This window comes from Haliotis rufescens, unplaced genomic scaffold (genome assembly GCF_023055435.1).
Source record: "Haliotis rufescens isolate VD_foot unplaced genomic scaffold, xgHalRufe1.0.p SCAF_5, whole genome shotgun sequence".
In the NCBI taxonomy this organism is placed as follows: domain Eukaryota; kingdom Metazoa; phylum Mollusca; class Gastropoda; order Lepetellida; family Haliotidae; genus Haliotis; species Haliotis rufescens.
In genome coordinates, this window is record NW_025964223.1 from 22,693,061 (window position 1) to 22,713,174 (window position 20,114).

At 41.9% G+C, this 20,114-nt stretch overlaps 2 protein-coding genes across 6 annotated transcripts in view; one reads left to right on the top strand and one right to left on the bottom strand.

Annotated features, from left to right (window-relative positions):
- LOC124111823 (receptor-type tyrosine-protein phosphatase S-like) overlaps positions 1 to 19,871 on the top strand; it is a 29,082-nt gene extending 9,211 nt beyond the window's left edge. Inside the window, exons 2-12 of one of the 2 annotated variants that reach the window (XM_048383688.1) lie at positions 4,703 to 4,877; positions 6,445 to 6,620; positions 7,212 to 7,380; positions 7,810 to 7,983; positions 8,524 to 8,658; positions 10,047 to 10,183; positions 10,948 to 11,052; positions 17,935 to 17,998; positions 18,177 to 18,221; positions 18,597 to 18,684; positions 19,202 to 19,871. In XM_048383688.1, the coding sequence (XP_048239645.1) occupies positions 4,703 to 4,877; positions 6,445 to 6,620; positions 7,212 to 7,380; positions 7,810 to 7,983; positions 8,524 to 8,658; positions 10,047 to 10,183; positions 10,948 to 11,052; positions 17,935 to 17,998; positions 18,177 to 18,221; positions 18,597 to 18,684; positions 19,202 to 19,301 (1,368 nt within the window). In that variant the 3' untranslated portion in view covers positions 19,302 to 19,871. Of the gene's footprint in view, positions 1 to 87; positions 420 to 4,702; positions 4,878 to 6,444; positions 6,621 to 7,211; positions 7,381 to 7,809; positions 7,984 to 8,523; positions 8,659 to 10,046; positions 10,184 to 10,947; positions 11,053 to 17,934; positions 17,999 to 18,176; positions 18,222 to 18,596; positions 18,685 to 19,201 lie in introns of those variants that run through there. The other variant, XM_048383689.1, reaches the window with a different exon arrangement.
- Positions 12,902 to 17,613, bottom strand: LOC125372936. 4 transcript variants are annotated; one of them, XM_048383691.1, is made up of 2 exons: positions 17,148 to 17,613; positions 12,902 to 15,210 (listed from the first exon to the last, which is right to left on the bottom strand). In XM_048383691.1, the coding sequence occupies exon 2, from the start codon at positions 14,756 to 14,758 to the stop codon at positions 13,439 to 13,441; it is 1,320 nt and encodes a 439-aa protein (XP_048239648.1). In that variant the 5' UTR covers positions 14,759 to 15,210; positions 17,148 to 17,613; the 3' UTR covers positions 12,902 to 13,438. The 4 variants fall into 4 exon arrangements, with proteins under 4 accessions (XP_048239648.1, XP_048239650.1, XP_048239647.1 ...); XM_048383693.1 differs by lacking the exon at positions 17,148 to 17,613 and adding an exon at positions 16,958 to 17,141; XM_048383690.1 differs by lacking the exon at positions 17,148 to 17,613 and adding an exon at positions 16,889 to 17,141 and having other exon boundaries at positions 12,902 to 15,515.
- Positions 19,872 to 20,114: the final 243 nt, after the last annotated feature.

Sequence of the window (20,114 nt, forward strand, 5' to 3'; positions counted from 1 at the left end):
ATGAAATGTTATTACATTCTTGCATGGGTATAACTGCACCAACTATTAATTAAATGCACTTGTTCAGCTGTCTGATTATTTCTTCAGCCGTATCCTTCGGTCTAAAAAAGAAAAAGAGTGAGTCTATCGGAATAGAAAATCCTTCAAAATATAATGACCAGCTGCCGTACAAGAGATGAAGAGCACAGTGTCAAACAGGACCAGAGAGAGGACATTTCACGGCGTTCATTTATTATCAGTAGCTTATATCATGTGTACTCTTACACGCATCTTTGAATTGTTCCTTTAGTTACCCATGACTGCCAACATCGGGTGTTGTAGTGATTCCCTTAGCGTTCATGAGGCCTCGAAGTCATGAAAGACAGGATAAATAGATTTTCGTTGGTTTCTCAGTAATTAAACAGGCTGAGTATCTGAAATATCCGTTTGTGTTTTATGTGATACAAATTACGAGTAATCAAGTATCAACTGTACATTTGACGAAACGTCTGCAGGTTCAAGAAGGTTCCAGCACAAAGGAAATCAATCTCTTATAACATATGAAATATGCACAATAAACTGTTGGATTCATATTTATGTTATTGTTATGCATGGTTTCGAAATGACTGTTAACAATTACCCTGAACATCTATCTTGTATGCATGTCCTTCATGTGTTTCCTTGTATGCATTATAGAACAGATGGAAATGACATATTTCAGTGCAATATTGTCGTCATACAATACATGGTTTGGAAAGGACAGAAATGTCATCAGAGAAATAAATAAGAAAACATATTAAACACAGGTCATTCGTTTCACATGTTTATAAATGCAAAACTCTGGTGAGTGAGTAAACATCATTATCAATAATGTTTCACGTGCAAAAATTATAATCGTCTGTGCAACTGGGTAAGGTTTAGGAAAAGTCAATATCTCCAAGTCATAACAATGAGCGATCTGGGCTGGTGTAGACAAACATATCTGCACCATTGGGATTCGATCTCTCAGTAATATAGACAGATGACCGATGGTATCACCGATGGTGAACCCTCAACCTTGTATCAATCTGTGGATCCATACTATAATTGTTCAGTGGTTAAATATTGATACATGAGACATTCAAATTGTAATTAGTATCTTGTATCTATACCGAATGAAGTCTTTGATAGGCATTTAGAAGTTAGGAGAACATAAACACATGACACTGTATATGGATGACAACTTCTTTTATCCTTTGTCACTACGTTCAGGAGCTACTTATTGCTCCTCATATAAATATATTCAGTATAAAAAGATAACATAATAAAAGGAAGCTATGCCGAAAACAGCAAACAGTTGTTGTCTAAAGCCCCGTAATTCGTTCGGAGTTGCGACTATGATCCTGCGACTATCCTGGGTTCTAATCCCGTTCGACCTGTTTTTGTTTCTAGATTTGCTAGCACCACATAAGTAGGTTTCCTAGCACCACATAAGTGCAAAGCCAGTTGATGTTGTGTTAGAGGATCCTTGCAGGACAGAAATAAAGACAATCTTATAACAATAAAAGGAGATAAAGACCACTTCGAAAGTGTTTAAAATGGTATTCATCTTCGACAACAATTACACAGAATGGACATAAACTTAGGGATTTCTCAACAGATGTAATGGAAATCTTCCTTTGTTAATGTTTAGATAATTCAGGTCAAGTCTAAAACGAATAATGTTGATTCTGGTTCCAGCAATGACTTGAACTGACGATAAGTATCACATCTTGAACTTTCGTAAATATCTTAATGCCATTTCTGATAAAAACATATCAATGGCACGCATGCGAAAGTGCTTCATGAAAACATTTTGCATTACCAATTGTATGGAACATTCAAATAAAACCAAAACCATATGTAAAAAGCAATGCACGTATACAAGAAGATTATCGATTATGTACAAGCATGTTGTAGGCTTTCTTAGGTAAACGGTGTTCAGGCATTATTATTATTTTACACCAATATTTCAAGCAAAGAGTGTAAGATACAATGTGCAATGGGAATCTCCCACATTCTCCATTAACCATATTACAATATACATTTTTACAAACGAGGAGATGAAACTTTTCAATTGTATAGAACTCTTTACAACCCCAGATCTCAGATCCATATAGTAAAATAGGTTGTATTTGAGAATCAAATAATTTAAAATACAATTTTCGGTGAAAATAACTCCATGCTTAGAGATAACAGCGTGAACTTGTAAAAGAACTTTCTTTGCTCTGCTAGTGAGATTAATTTCAGACTTATCCAGATTCAGAGTACTAGACATCAAAATCACACCATCTGCAACAAGTAGCATGAAAAGTTCTATTATGTAAGGGAAGAACTGGATGCCATGTCTACAAGCTTGCATGATATCAACAGATAACTCATTTATAAAAAATGATGGCGCGGTCGGGTAGCCTAGTGGTTAAAGCGTTCGCTCGTCACGCCGAAGACCCGGGTTCAATGGGTACAATGTGTGAAGCCCATTTCTGGTGTCCCCCGCCGTGATATTGCTGGAATATTGCTAAAAGCGACGTAAAACAATACTCACTCCTTGGCGTAAGCCTATCGGATAATAAAAAAGTCACTTTTAGAAACACCACAGCGAACACACGATTTTATATTTGCACACATTGATTTAACAATGACCAACATTTTGCCTCCTAAACCCTTATTTTGCAACAACTCCACAATTTGGCTCTATTTACAGAATCAAATGCCTTTTTAAAATCAACAAATACCACATACAACTTGCGTTTGCTGAAGGATAAATGTTTCTCAATGACTGCATACAAAGTGAATATGTGGTCAAAAGCCGAATAGTCCTTTCTAAATCCCGCTTGTGTTTCAGGAATCAAATCTCTCATATTTGACCACTGTGCTTATCTATTATTGATGATAGAAGTAATTGCTTTACCAAGAATACTTGTGAGAGATAAACCCTGGTAATTGTCAGGATTGTCTACGTGTCCATTCTTGAATAACGTAATAATAATAATAATAGATTTTGATGAAATAATAAATATAATAAACATTAAGACAGCAATGCTAATAGCAAGTTTTGTTAAGTGGCTGTTACGTTTAACCTGTTGACGTCATGTCTAGTTTAGCTTCCTCTGAAAAACTGCTATGAATAATGTGGTGATAGCGTGGATAAATGTTGTTATTAACACCATTCTTTACGTAATTATACATTGAGAACATACTGTCCTCTGACAAAAATAAAACATTCGACCTACTTAATACTAAATAAGATTGCAATCCTTATAAGAACTTTCTAATGAATGACTAATTATCTAATGACTTACTTTGATTTCTTTGACTCGGCCTCACCATATGTCTACATCTAGAGCCTGATAAATTAGATGTTCGATTTCTTAAAAAAAAAATTATTACAAATAAATACTACACAATGACTACTATTTGTAACAAATAATATGCGATAGGATTACAAAATTCAAATGCTTAATTAGAAAATGGGCTACAAAGGCCGCGTTTTTTTGTCAATATTCCTTGCACCCCACACATACAATATGATGGAAGTTCACTGCAGTGGAAATACGTAGGATCTAACCAGATAGACCGAAGAGTTCGTCGTCCGAATTATTGTGAAATCTGTTTGTGTTTGCCTGGCACATCAACCGTATCTCGTGATTATCAATTGTCCACTCTTATCATCGTGACCCACTTGTCCGTATGACCTGAGTGATAGCGTGGATGTGTCCATTTACAAGAGAGAGTGTACACTCCAGGTCCTTTTGCTGAGAATTCCTACGCAATCGCCAAATACAGACTTTTAAAATGACCACCCCTGTGAAGTACGGCCTACTTTTTGTGGAAGTCCTCCTTCTTGCTGTGCTTGGGGTGAGACTTTAACTTCGCAATTTTTGATGTTGTCTGGGTCTCCCCGCAGTCATTCAGATATCGTTACAGCATTATCAACACTCGCGCGTTCGTATTTCAAAGGAGACACGTCTACTCTGCCCACTAATTAAGCTTCTATATTGGGGTAGAGTTCAGTTGGGAAATAATATAGAAGAACTTGCAATAGAGCTGCGTCTGTTCCATAGCAACGTCTTCTCACCATGTTCGCATGTTCATTCAAGACACAAAGGCACAACTGTTATTCATGTAAGGGTAACATACTTTACACGGAAGCTATGTGCTCGATATGGACAACGCTTTTACATTATTTGCACCACAACACTTCCCGAGTAACATATACACTTCATGTGCTCTATATACACTACATTATCACTATATGTACACTACTTGAGCAATATATACCGCTGTTTGTTGTAGTGTATATATTGCTCAGGTAGTCGTGTATATAATGTGCTTGACTGTGTATTTGAAGTCCATTTGTCGAATATAGTGTCCATGTAGTGTGTACTGCGTCCATATAGTGTATATATTCCTGTTTTTTTTATGTAGTGTCGATGCAGTGTAAAAAGTGTCCATGCAGTGTTTAAAGTGTAAATGTGGTGCACACAGTGTCTGTACAGAGTATATAGAGTCCTATTGTGTACATGGTGTCCATAGGGTCTTAACAGTGTGCTGGTAGTGTACATAGTGTTGTTAGACCATTGCCAATCGCCTGGGGCTTTCACTATTCATTATCTGGGGATCGATATTCCTCACTTTCCCAGAGATCGTAAATTATTATCTATGTACTTCGTGGTGTGCTTGACCAAGATCATAATTCGTGCAGAGCCCCTCATCTACGACAACAGAGGTCACGCCAGCCACGGTGACAGCTACAGCTATCCCCGGCCTCGGCGAGGGGTGCACGACGGAGTGCAGTCCCCCCGACATGGTGGAGTGTGTTAACCATGTGTGTCAGTGTATACCTCCTCTCCAGAGTACTGGCAAATACTGTGTCACCGGTAGGACAAAAATAGATTTAATCCTACTACTACTACTACTACTACTATTACTACTATTACTACTACTACTACTACTACTACTACTACTACTACTACTACTACTACTACTACTACTACTACTACTACTACTACTACTTCTTCTCCACTACTACTACTACTATTTCTCTACTACTACTACCACCACCACCACTACTACTACTACTACTATTACTACTACTACTACTACTACTACTACTACTACTACTACTACAACTTCTTCTCCACTACTACTACTATTTCTCTACAACTACTACCACCACCACCACCACCATTACTACTACTACTACTACTACTACTACTACTACTACTACCACCACTTATACTACTACTACTCTACTACTACTACTACTACTACCACTACTACTACTACTACTACTACTACAACAACTACTACCACCATTACTACTATGACTATTAATATTAGTACTGCTGTTGCTGCTACTACTACTACCACTACTACAACTTCTTCTCCACTACTACTACTACTACTACTACTACTACTACTACTCTACTACTACAACTACTACTACTACTACTCTACTACTACAACTACTACTACTACTACTACTACTACTACTACCACTACTACTACTACTCTACTACTACAACTACTACCATCAATACTACTATTACCTTTTCTATTAGTACTGCTGTTGCTGCTGCTACTACTACTACTACCACTACTACTACTACTGCTACCAATACTACTGCTACTTCTCCACTTCTACTACTATTTCGCTACTACTACTACTACTACTACTACTCCTCCTACTACTACTACTACTACTACTACCACTGCTACTACTACTACTTCTACTACTACTACTCCTCCTCCTACTACTACTACTACTACTACCACTGCTACTACTACTACTACAACTACTACTACTACTACCAACACTACTACTATTACTATTACTTTTTCTATCAGTACTGATGTTGCTGCTGCTACTACTCCTACTCCACTGCTACCAATACTATCACTACCACTATTTCTACTACTTCCACAACAACTTCTACTGCTACTACTACTACTTCACCACTACTACTACTCTACTACTACTACTACTACTACTACTACTCCACTACTACCACTACTGTCACTACTACTACTACTACTACTACTACTACACTACTACTACAACAACAACTACTCCACTACTACTGCTACTACCACTACTATTAGTACTGCTGTTGCTGCTGTACTACTACTACTACAAAGCGATATTTAACGAAAGTAAAGAATTAGAATTCAAAATTCATTTGAACACAGGTTGGAATATCATGTATACTTTTTGCCGATCGGTTTGAAAGGTCAAAAACATTTAAGATGTATCTACGCTTTTGACACCAGGAATCGAATAATCCCTGTGTTCGGCATTTGTACAATATCTGGTTGTGTTGGGTATACAGACGGCATGAGTCTGCACATCCAAATAGTTCTCACCATCCTAATTAGTATTTGTGTCCACTTATCAATAAATATATCTGATCACAGTTGCCTTTTGTGTATATTGTGGTTTTGCAGAACCCGGTCCGGTTGGGGATTTTAGCTTCGCCAATGTGACGGACTCCACCGTCAGCCTGACGTGGGAACAACCAACGACACCGGGTGTTATACAGTATTATGATATAGTTTTCAATGTGAATGGAATGTGTTTTGACGAGATTGTGTACCAGTGCACACAGAACTCACGATCAACGGTAAGTGCTCTAATTTATCATATAGGATGAGTGCTCAAGTTGACGTAAAACATTATAATAATGGATTTATAGGGACATATCACCCGACTTTTTGTAAACGTAAAATGTTTATAAGTATTATTTTGAAGTATCTTTTTGTGCGTAATTGTGATAACACTTACATTTCAGGAGTTATTTTTAGGAAAGAAAGAGAAATCTTTTATAAAACAACTTTTTATGGATAAAATTCCATAAAAAGACATACAATTCTTCTGCTCCATCTTGATAAGAAAGACCATATCATATTCCCATGAAGATTATACATGTACATATCTCATTAATGGATGAGTCGTTGTGGTGTAGCCTCGCTTTTACAATATACCATCGCCCAGCAATTTCACGACAATTAGCTTAAAGTATTGTGCACACATTCACAAAGTCACAAAACAGCAAATTCTTCTTATATCGATACGTTTGTACATGTGGATCTCCAGTTACCACGCTCTGACAAACATGTATGAAGTGCAAACTTCCTTTGCCTCTCAAAGGCTTGATTATTTTTAGAGCACCGATTTTAGTTCAAACTGTTTGCGATATATTTATTGTTTTAAGGGAACATGCGGATTTATGACCTTTACGGCGGTAACCAGTTGCAATGGCACCATATCTTATGACGTATCATCGCTGCTGCCTTACAAAAACTACTCCATGAGCATCAGTGCCAGAAACGATATATATGATGGACCAAATTCAACGTTATCAATACAAACGGATATATCAGGTTCGTAGCGCTTTGTTGGTTGCCCTGCCAGTTAGCACAACATCTATATCTTGATTTCAAATGTATTGAACAAATCGCGTATATTCTTTATTGCATTCAAATCCTTTGTTTGCCTAGAATAATTCCCAAATGGGTTCCAGCCATCTATGCTTGTCGTACGAGGCGACACGATTGAAAGGGTGGTCAGACTCGGTGACTTTAGTAACTGCGTGGTACCTGACGAGAGTGGATCGTTGCTCATTGTAACAGTAAATCTAGTCCCGAATCGATGTTTAAAACGATGAAACTTTGTTATGAATCATTATCTAATCGTCAGTTTTATTGACGTTTTGATCATTAAGAACCCCCCCCCCCCCAATCCCCCCCCCCCCCCCGCCATCTTTTAAGGATCTTTTAAATCCTTATTGATAAACTGTGGCTATTTTCTAGCCCCTTTACGACCAAGGGACGTCGAAGCAACCGTTCTGAACGCCTCCGTAATCCGAGTGTCCTGGTCGCGCCCGTTTCGCGACAACGGCCCCACCTGGTACAACGTCACCGTGTGGGAGGCCACGGGGAGACGCTCGTCAAACTTCACCCTCAAGACAACAGTACGAGTTGATGGTAGGATAAGCAATCGGTCTTAACCGATAAGGGATACAATCATGTGGTCAATCCTATGCATTATTGGGACATTACATAGTTATATACATTGCTAGGTTTCAATTGAAACAGCCAGAGATAGGATAGGGATGCAAATGAATACATGTCAATACTATTATATACTACAGTTATAGTGTTACTCAACATCGACATAGATATATTCCAAAATTATAATTTGAGTAGTTTCCTTAGTAATACTGAAAAGGGCTACAGACCTAGAGTTTGGTTTAACGCCGCTTTGAACATTGTTACAGTTTTGAGGCTTAAAGTGATGTAGGGATTAGTGAAGACCAGCCTCACTTTAAATCATGACTTTATTTTTCCGAAAGGAGGAGCCAAACCGTGTTGTGAGACCCGCACAGTGAGTGCACATTGGGATTCTGTCGTGACCCTAAACGTGCATCGTCGTTAACGTGACACATCTAGATGGTGTTAAAAGTGACGACGTTTCACAATCTGTCATCAATATCCATATTTGTAAAGTGACTTTTTACTTTCCAGGTTTCAATACAACGTCATGTGTGGTACAAGGTCTCCTAAGTTCCTGGAAGTACTATTTCAAAGTGACGGCATACACTCCCGCAGGCTCTGCGCATGCTCCAAACGCATCAGGTGTCGTAATGACTTTGCCAGCAGGTATGATTATCCAATGTCGGAACTTGATACTTCACGTCTTGAATATACTGATATGTTCTTTGGAAGCCGAGAGATTCACCACGCCACCGGCTAAACATTGTGTCCATTCCTAGTGTTCCTAAAAACGCGTTAAACCATACTCACACAAACGACTGGACATATATTTGGTATTCTCTTCTGCATTTCGTGAACTATTTCTGGGTAGTATTTTATGTCACATTAAGTTATATGTAAGATATATATCGCTATTTTGACATCTATTCTAGATTCCCCTGTATTTGGGAATTCTCGATTCAGATTGGTCGATCAGAGGTTTCAAATCACAATAACCACCTCAGATTGAAACAGCTAATTTGATGGTAGCAAATCTACGGAAGCAAATATTTAATATAATGCGCTTCTTTCCCAATCATGATGTATGGCAGGCATTTTGAGTGAGTGAGTGAGAATGGTTTTATGTCGCTTGTAGCAATATTCAAGCAATATCACGGCTGGGGACACCAGAAATGGGCTTCACACATTGTACCCATGTCGGGAATCGAACCCGGTCTTCGGCGTGACGAGCGAACGCTTTAACCACTAGGCTACCCGACCGCCTCCGCAGGCATTTTGAAATAATTGAAATGTTTCATTATATGTTACACAAGTTTTGTTACTACGTTATTCGATGTATGTGTTTCAATTCATTTTGGGACAAAATACGATAAAAAATAACAAAGACTATGTATTTCAAGTTTTAGGGCCACAGAAAGCTCGCAATCTGGCGCCTTTCCATATCTAACTGTGGCGTCATATCTTTTGCGTCACACACGTTAAGCTGTGGTCCAAGTTCAATTAAAGTGGTTAAATCTACAGGTATCTCACCTCTGCATTGAAAGCACAGAGTGTTTATCTCACACTAATACCAGAGATGACTACATAGTATATACTGGGCGGTCGGATAGCCTAGTGGTTAAAGCGTTCGCTCATCACGCCCGGGTTCGATTCCCGCCTTGGGTACAATGTGTGAAGTCCATTTCTGGTGTTCCCGCCGTGATAGTGCTGCAATATTGCTAAAAGCGGCGTAAAACAATACTCACTCACTATAAAAATGAGAAAAGTATTGGACTTAAAACACCTCCTTGGCGTAAGCCTATCGGACAATAAAAAAGTCACTTTTAGAATCACCACAGCGAACACACGATTTTATATTTGCATACATTGATTTAACAATGGCCAGCATTTTGCCTCCTAAACCCTTATTTTGCAACAACTCGACAAATTTAGCTCTATTTACAGAATCAAATTCCTTTTTAAAATCAACAAATACCACATACATCACTCCCTCACTGACATAGTATATACCTTCTTATCTCCATTATAACCTCAAATACTCACTGAAACCATAGAGCCTGGGCCCGTCGAGAACCTGACTGCCTCTGCTCTACCCGAGCCCTACTTCGGAATGTTACTGACGTGGAATTGTCCCGAGGAGAAACAGAGGAATGGACGCATAATGAACTACACCTTACACTACAAGGGCGATGTATGTATAACGTAAATTCTCAACAGATGGACATTTTCATAAGACAACAATGAATGCTTAGATTTTCAACTCGGCGAAATACATACGTGTCGAGGTTGATACAACGTTCAATATTCACCGACACGTAATTCTACTTCGACTGGATATCTCGAAAATCATCTTATTAATTAATGTCACCTCTATAATTGTTATCACTCAGTCTTAAACTCCTGACATCGTGAAGATACTTTGACAACCTTATTTTACCGTATATAATACATGGTGAATTTCGTGTGGCTATGGAAAGGTTTTTGTCGCTTTTATTAATGAGTGAGTGAGTGAGTGAGTGAGTATGATTTTACGCCGCTTTTAGCAATATTCCAGCAATATCACGGCGGGGGACACCAGAAATGGGCTTCACACATTGTACCCATGTCGGGAATCGAACCCGGGTCTTCGGCGTGACGAGCGAACGCTTTAACCACTAGGCTACCCGACCGCCCCTTTTATTAATGAGGTACATGTGTAACTACATCTTTTTAAATAGCGCACATGGAGCCCATATGGACCCCAATGACATGTTAAACATTTGATAATAAAGCATTATTGAAACACATGTACCTCTCCCAAATGAAAACTGCCCCAACAGGCAGTAGACTGCAGTCAAAATTGCCCCAACAGCTTATAAATTACCATTCTCTCTTACCGTTTATATTCGTGGATAAAATGTACACAACACTCGAGCTCTCATTCACCATATGAACATGTACATGTATGTTGTGCAGGTATCCCAAGTGGAGCATTACGGGAGATACACACCAGAGGATCCATGCACGGACACGAAGTCAGTGTTGGTGCCGATGGCGCCCGCCATAAACTACACGTTTACCGTAAGTATAGCAGGACGTGGCATACATGTTATTGAAATAGAGAATGACCAACGAACTGCGATGGATCACGAAATGTCTGTAAATCTTTAGTTTTAGCGAGGGATATTAAAGCCATAATTCCGGCTATATTTATTTAACTATATTATCAATTATCCCGCGATATGCCAAGGAGAGGCACGGGCCACCGAGCCGTGGATGCCCGTGCCTAAAATAAAAACAGAAGATGAGATTGGGTTAAATGGCCGAGGGTGTGCAGGTACTAGTGGGCTACTTAGCTGCTAATTGTGTATACCAAAATGCTACCGTTGCCATGGCCACGCGCGTGGCCAACGGCGATTGCAGCTAGCGCTGCTGGCCTGAGACTGCTTCCGCTGTCCGGCCCCCACGGTAGCATATTTAACCGCTACCATTGCTTGGCAACTCCCACGCTGCCAAAAGCAGCTCCACGCTGCTGGCCTAAGTCAGACTACCGCTGCCCGGCCCCAGGTAGCCGGCCAAAGCAGATCCCACTGCCCGGCCCCATTAGCAAAACCATTGTGCGGCTCCCACGCCGCGGACCCAACTGTCAGCTACCGCTTGACAAGACGACTTCCGCCGCCGGGCCCATATACGTGGCAATTGTTTGCCCCAACGTATGTTATTTTACGATTCCCCGGCTGAAAAGTCGGGAAAGACAAGGTTCCCACTGAGAAGCAGGTAACCCCGGAAAGGTTCCCGCTGAAAAGCAGGTAGCCTTAAGCACGAGTATTAATTTGGAAGCAAGTTAATTTGTTACTAGCAGTGTAGCCCACAAGAACCCCGCACACCTCGACATAGTTTATTGTTGAGACAGGTATTGCATATATACATATATACAGCTATAAGGAAGTCATGTTTATTTACATATATCAGAATCGTTTAAGAGTATGTCCATATATAAAAGCGCCCTGAAAACCTATTTTACATATGTACAGGTTTATTTACATATATACAATCCGCTCTGCTGGTACCTGTAATAGAATAAACGCTGAAGAAAAGAAGTGATTAGCATTCCAGGTGAAGAGGACACGTCAGGCTGAAAAGGAAAGAAAAGGAATGGCAAGCTGGGTGGGTGGGTGGGAAAGCGATTAGATACAGTGACACACGTGTGTACTTGGGGAAGGGCTGTTCGCGAATGACCGACTAACAAAGGCGGGATGATGCTTGCGCGGGATTATTCCCCGGGCACGGTGCCGAGTGGTGGCCCGGGGTGATTGAGTTACGGGGGGTGATTGGGTTACAGACGTAATTAGCCCATGGTTTGGATACGCGCGATAAAGTCATTTAGTAGTTAGTACTAAATGTAATTATCCCGCGATATGCCAAGGAGAGGCACGGGCCACCGAGCCGTGGATGCCCGTGCCTAAAATAAAAACAGAAGATGAGATTGGGTTAAATGGCCGAGGGTGTGCAGGTACTAGTGGGCTACTTAGCTGCTAATTGTGTATACCAAAATGCTACCGTTGCCATGGCCACGCGCGTGGCCAACGGCGATTGCAGCTAGCGCTGCTGGCCTGAGACTGCTTCCGCTGTCCGGCCCCCACGGTAGCATATTTAACCGCTACCATTGCTTGGCAACTCCCACGCTGCCAAAAGCAGCTCCACGCTGCTGGCCTAAGTCAGACTACCGCTGCCCGGCCCCAGGTAGCCGGCCAAAGCAGATCCCACTGCCCGGCCCCATTAGCAAAACCATTGTGCGGCTCCCACGCCGCGGACCCAACTGTCAGCTACCGCTTGACAAGACGACTTCCGCCGCCGGGCCCATATACGTGGCAATTGTTTGCCCCAACGTATGTTATTTTACGATTCCCCGGCTGAAAAGTCGGGAAAGACAAGGTTCCCACTGAGAAGCAGGTAACCCCGGAAAGGTTCCCGCTGAAAAGCAGGTAGCCTTAAGCACGAGTATTAATTTGGAAGCAAGTTAATTTGTTACTAGCAGTGTAGCCCACAAGAACCCCGCCACAAAGCACCAGAGTGCTACCCCACACCCACGGCCACGCGATACGCGGAGATAGCGTTGTTGCCCGGCTTGCCTATGTACTGAAAGGAAACACAAACCTGTGGAGATAACAAGCGCCAGGGCATGCAATAAATTGTCCGTAAACACACACAGTCCTTTGTCACTGAGGTGGACGCCCTCCCAGGCGTACCATGTCTTGTCTGATGCCAGGATCTGGGGATGTGGCACCATTGTACCGCCGAGCTCTTTGACTCGGTTGGCCAGTCGACGGTTGATATTCTTCCGCATCCCCTCGATCTTTAGTGGGTCCCTGGCATCGTGCCAGTAGCGCCTGTGCAGCATTGAGGATACGATGATCTTGGTGTCAGGAAGCTGGGGTTGTATTTCCGAAGGATTGATGCCACCATGTCAAGGTAGCGTCAAGTCCCGTGTAGTTCCATCCGTCACCCACTGGGGTGGCCATGCGCCGTTAAACCATTTGCCCTGCATGTAGGCCCCGAAGCTGGCGCCACCCGCTGCTTCTGAAAACAGCTGGAGGAAATCGCTGTCCACCCATAGTTGGTCCTGAAACACTGAAATGCCTTTATAACTCGTACGAAATGTTAACCACATTTGTAGGTCTTCCTTGACCCAGCTGGTAATCCTAATGTGGTGAGATGGTTGCTTACCTTTGCTAAGCAGATCGGTTAGCCTGCGGCTGAATGCCCTTGCCATTGGTATAGCCCTGCACATAAAGTTAAGCTTGCCTATGAGGGACTGAAGGGCCCTTTTTGTGACCTTGATGTTACCTGTTGACAGGATGTCTTGGATTTCCCTTGTTGCCTCCTTGATCTTGGACTCTGGGATTCTGATCTGCATTGCAATGGTGTCGATTTCCAGCCCTAGGAATGTCAGTTTGGTTGTGGGGCCCACCGTCTTGTCGTGCGCAGTAGGAACCCCAAGCTGTTCTAGTGTATTCGCGCATCCGTTGAGGTTGTCTGAGCAGTGGCTGGTGCCTGCTGTGCCCCCCGTTAGGAAGTCATCCAGGTAATGCATAATCGGACACGTTGGAAGATGCGATTGCATGCACCATTGCATGAAGGTACTAAACGTTTCAAATATGGCGCAAGATATGGAGCAGCCAAATGGTAGGCATTTGTCGAAATAGAACTCACCTTCGAATCTGATGCCTAGCAGCTCGAAATCGGATGGGTGGACTGGTATAATTCTAAAGGCCGACTGAATGTCGAATTTTGCTAGTAGTTCTCCCTTTCCCAGTCGTTGAACCATATGGGTAGCTTCATCAAATCTGGCGTACGCAACGGAGCAGGCCTCTGTGTCTATGAAGTCATTTATAGATTTACCCCTTGGATAGGATAGATGGTGAATTAGACGGAATTCCTCCGCATGATTACCCAGGTGCTGACCATATCCTGGCTGCTTCTTGGGCACCAGGCCTATTGGGGATACTTGGAGGTTGTCTAGGGGGGGGGGGGGGTGTCCTTGAAGGGCCCGCCATCCTGCCAAGGTCGACTTCGTTTTGTAGTTTTGTTTCACGTAGCCTGCCGTGTCTTGGTGCGTGGCTGATCGCAAGTTTCGTGCCAGGCGACCCGTGCGGCTTCCCTGGAACTCGAGCTTAAAGCCAGAGCTAAAACCTACCCATAAATAGTTTGCATCTCTGTAATTGACCCTAGCATATTGGCGTAACCAGGGTGCCATTTCATTGAGATCCACGGGGGAAGGGGCCATTGAATTTACCTGCCTTGACGGCTGGTTTTCTGTTAGGCAGAAGGCTGATTGGGCTTGTATGGGGTCGGTTGGACCCCATTCCCTCGAAAGCAGGTCCTAGAGCTATGGGAATGTTTGCCACACTTACCGCATTTGTGAGTGTACTTACAGTTGACCCTGCTACAGCCAAACTTATTGAAATCCCAGCATACCTGACTGGCGATGTCCCCCTGTACGCGTGTCATTGCGCCCCGTCCGCCTGATTCTGGTTGTAGTACCGGCTGTGTTACCATGGACTTCAGCCACAACTCCCCGTCGATGTTGTCCCAGCGTCGTGAGGGGTCCCTTGACATTCTGTGTCGGAATTGTTGGTCGTAGGTTGACCAGGCATCCCCCCGAATCGAAGTGCCGCCGTTCTTATGGTTTCCATGTAGGACAGCAACCCCTGGGTTGTGCGGACCTCGGAGTGCCTACTAACATATATACACATGAAAATGTGGAAAGCTGAAGTCCAGCTTGCCAGGGACAGGCGCTTTGGTTGCTGCTTTATTGGTTTAAAAATTACCTAACCTGAGGAGTCGTACGCCATGGTAATCGTACCGTCCTCGTGACTTCCCTCGGTGTCTGGTAGGATTGTGCCGAGGTCGACATACTCGCCACGCCAGATTTTTTCCCTCACCGTTTGTTTGACGTGCGCGTCTTTTCCGTCCGCATGGAAGGAAAGGGAATCCCCGTATCCTGCGATGTGATTGGCTGGCCAAGCCGCGTCACCGTCGGCCTCGCTAACCGGCATGCTGTTTAAAGCGGCGTTAATCGGCTCTCACTCTGTCGTGTCATTCAGTCTATATTTTCTACGAATGTTATCCGAACTATCATCATAACCTAGGCCATCTGCGTTACAGAAAAGAATGTGGTACCAGAGATACCACGCGAATCTAAAGTTGGTGTTTTCATATGGGATTAAGAGCTACACGTGCCTACAGTCCCATTCCGTTGTGCCCACAATAAATCATGCACTGACACGGTCTGTTGCTCAGAAAGGGATTCGCTACAGGACTGATTACATAACATTTATAGACATAGTGAATTATACCCTTATTATAAATCTCGTAAAAGGCATGCACATGTCTCGTGGTGGCAACGCCATTGTCTCTTCGGCTGTCCTTTGCTGCCATCATTATATGAATGTTTACATCTATAGCGTCAGCAGTAATTATCACCCATTCAACAAACACTCTTAAAATCACCCACACTAACTAAATCACAAACCCTAAAACCTGTCATTTCATGTCGGACAAGTATATAGCGACAGGACCCCCGGACTGCCATTCAAGTAACTAACTAACGACTGCCATTCTATACTGCCATGCACCCCGACGCACAACTCTCAGGTAAGGACATACTGATGTAGATGTACGATCGCTAACATATTGATGGATGCAATTTGGTGAATGCCTCCGTTATCTATTTCTTGTATTTATGTCCATGTACCACTGTGAGTGGTTATTTATGGAAATAAACAATGTCAAAGTTGCACGGCTCGTTCAGGATGGCAGACAGTCCATGTACAATACTTCTGGATTAACAATGGCAATTAGCATGTCAATTTATTCAGATTCGCATCAGGCTTGGCTGCAGCGATCTTAATGCAGATCAGTATGATAGACATGTTGCATACTAAAACCTGTTCCTGTGGATATCATACCGAGCATGCTTTACACTTTTGTGTGTACAAACTACTAAGTTCTTCGAAATGAAATGTATTTTTACCAACAAGGTTATTTTTTACACACAGTGCTGTGCAGAAATTCGCATTTGAGTAAAGAAGAGCAAATCCAAACATTAGCTTCTATTCAAAACTTCGTATTAAAAACTGGCAGATGTTCAATTAAATGAATTGTTTAACATAAACTGCAAATATATTTCTCCTATACACACATCTAGCTTGGCATGTGCAATTCATTTGTTAATCTAACGTTCGCTGATGTATTTATTGCATCGTGTCTTATGGGTAATGAAGTGGTATTAACATAAGCGCTTCGATTGTTTACTAATCCATTTCTAGATTCTAGACATATACACATCATGGCTGCAGGGTAATTAGTCTTTGTCCCAATTCGGTCGCTATGACACTACGATGAAAATGAATACCTCGTTGTAAGCATCGGGGATTCTCCCTATGTTCGGCGAAATGGCGGGAGAACTAAAACCAAGCCTTACCTGTTGGTTTGCGCTAACCGGGCCGGGCGCTGAATGTTCCTGCAACTGGAGTATTTTTCCAGTTGCTCGTTTACCTGGGTAGCCGAGTTGGCAGCCTGCGCGGCATTTACAAACTGCGCCGATTGTACGTTAATTCTGTTGCCCCCTTCGATATTTCCGTTCCGCATCCCCTCGTAATTGGCAGACTCACCATCAGCTGTTGCCTCCTGCATAATGTGCACTCCCGGGGTTTGTCTTCTGGTTGTCCTGGCCTGCTTGGCTCCCCTCACAAGCTTGTGGTTGACGGGTGCTCTTCTCTTGGGAGGCATCACGAAGGTCGAGGTGGTGAGTCGAGGTATTCCACCAGCGTAAAATTGTCCCGAGGGTGAAGTTCGGGAGTAGAACGGAATAAATGCGATACGGCGAGTGCTGAAATAGGTGGTATTCAAAGCAAAAGCGATTAGATACAGTGACACACGTGTGTACTTGGGGAAGGGCTGTTCGCGAATGACCGACTAACAAAGGCGGGATGATGCTTGCGCGGGATTATTCCCCGGGCACGGTGCCGAGTGGTGGCCCGGGGTGATTGAGTTACGGGGGGTGATTGGGTTACAGACGTAATTAGCCCATGGTTTGGATACGCGCGATAAAGTCATTTAGTAGTTAGTACTAAATGTAAATAGTTTATATACTATCCTCATAGAATGTATGTATGTATGTGTTTGTGTCTGTATGTGTGTGTGTGTGTGTGTGTGCATGTACATGTATTATGCTTCGTAATTTGATTATGTCAAATATATTCATGTTAATATTTTAATTATATATTTAATAATGTAGTAATATCACTTTATAATGGAGGCATATAATACATAATTGACTTGTGACTGACTTTTGAATTATTAAATTGAAAATTTGTAAAGTGTAAGTAGAATTGAAGACACATATTTCAGTACACCGTGCAAACACTGGATTGACTTATATTCAATAATGTGTTACAGGTTTTTGCAAATGCAGAATTTACAGGCAAAAGGACGTCTATTATTTCAAGAATGGGTCCTAAGGGTAAGGATATCATTTATTATCTTATCTTGCTACTGAACATAAATACTTTAACACAACCTCTTTGCATAAATGTTCATTCGTTGTAGCAGCTCATTTCACAATTATTTACATACTGTGGTAACAGTTGTTCATACAATATGCCAAGAGATGCATCCATGTATTCTTCTACCTTACACAGGTATGGTATTTGTGCTGCCGGCAAGGGCCAGTGAAGAAAATCAGTGTATGTATATTTTCAACATGTTTCCCCACTCTTCATTGGGCGATGTGAGAGCTCAGTAGTTACAGTGTTGGTTCGACACGTCGAAGATCTGGACTCGTTTCCGATTACCCGTAATGGGTACAATGTGTAAAGCCCCTTCTTGGTGTCCTCAACGTTATATGGGTTGGATGTACTATAAGCTATTCTATATATTAACACTATAAGGTTACAAATAATGTGTGGCCTCATTTGTATTTTGATGATGGGAGCTTAGTGGTGATATAGCCTTGGCTTCTCACACCGAAAGCGTATTTGAGGATCATAAACATGTAAGTAATCATCTGACAATATAAATGTATCAATAATTTGATTATAGATATCCTCTATTTCCTCCAGACTCCAAAAGTGTGATCGTCGTCTCAGCCGTGTGTGGTACCGTGATAGTCGTCCTCCTTGCTGTCGTGGTATTGTTGGTTATATACACGTACGTACGTATCACTTGTTATAGAAGATATAAGTATACTGCAGATAAAACACTACATACGGCTGCTTTTTCGTGTGGTGGTGAAGAATGTACATTTGTCTTCAGATAATGAAATTAGGCCGTGTGTAACTGAGGTCAAATGAGAACTTAGTCGATGCATGAACTTTGTGTGAAACATACCGTTGGTTGGTATGAATATACTGAGTCGTCAAAGCGAGCACATGTTGCTCCAAACATATTGCAGTAAACTGAGCTGCGCACTCCCTGGTTTCCATCTCGCTGTACGCAGAACGTGGCTCGATTCTTTGGTTAAAAGGAACATGAATAAGAACGTGATCACAGTTACTTTGGTCACAAACATTGACTTCAATATGCACACACATATTAATCGACTCCGCCATCTCTTTCAAACAATTGTGAAAGAAGAGTATTAAACAGATGCAATGAAATGTTATAACATACTAGCATGGGTTAATTAGTTAAATGCACTTGTCTAGCTGTCTGATTATTTTTTCAGCCGCATCCTTCCGTCTAAAAAGGACAAGTATGAGTCTACTGGAATTGAAAATTCTTCCTACCGCAGTTTAAATAATGACCAGCTTCCGTACAAGAGATGAAGAGGACAGTGTCAAACAGGACCAGAGAGAGGACATTTCACGACATTCATTTATCATCAGTAGCTTGTATCATGTGTACTCTTACACGCATCTTTGAGTTACCCATGACTGCCAACATCGGGTGTTGTAGTGATTCCCTTAGAGTTCATGCGGCCTCGAAGTCATGAAAGACAAGATAAATAGATTTTCGTTGGTTTCTCAGTAATTAAACAGGCTAAGTATCTGAAATTTCCGTTTGTGTTTCACGTGATACAAATTACAAATAATCAAATATCAATTGTACATTTGACGAAACGTCTGCAGGTTCTAGAAGGATCACACAAAGGAAATGCATCTCATATAACATATGTAGTATTCATATTTATGTTACTTTTATGCATGATTACGAACGGTGGACTGTGGACATTTGTCCTGAACATCTCTCTTGTATGCATGTCCTTCATGGTTGTCCTTGTATGCATTGTAGAACAGATAGAAATGACATATTTCAGTGCAATATTGCCGTCCTACAATACATGGTTTTGATAGGACAGAAATGTCATCAGAGAAAGAAATGAGAATACACTTTAATTAAACACAGGTCTTTTGCTTCACATATTTATTTATGCAAAACTCTGGTGAGTGAGTGAAAGGCATGACCAGTAATGTTTCACGTGCATAGATTATACTCTTCTGTGCAACTGGGTAAGGTTTAGGAACAGTCAATATTTCCAAGTCATAGCAATAAGCGACCTGGGCTGGTGTAGACAAACATATCTACACCATTGGGATTCGATCCCTCAGTAATATAGACAGATGACAAATGGTATCGCC

Bases quoted from the DNA above. Each gene is read 5' to 3' on its own strand.
- LOC125372936 (XM_048383691.1), bottom strand. From the start codon at position 14,758: ATGGCCCCTTCCCCCGTGGATCTCAATGAAATGGCACCCTGGTTACGC.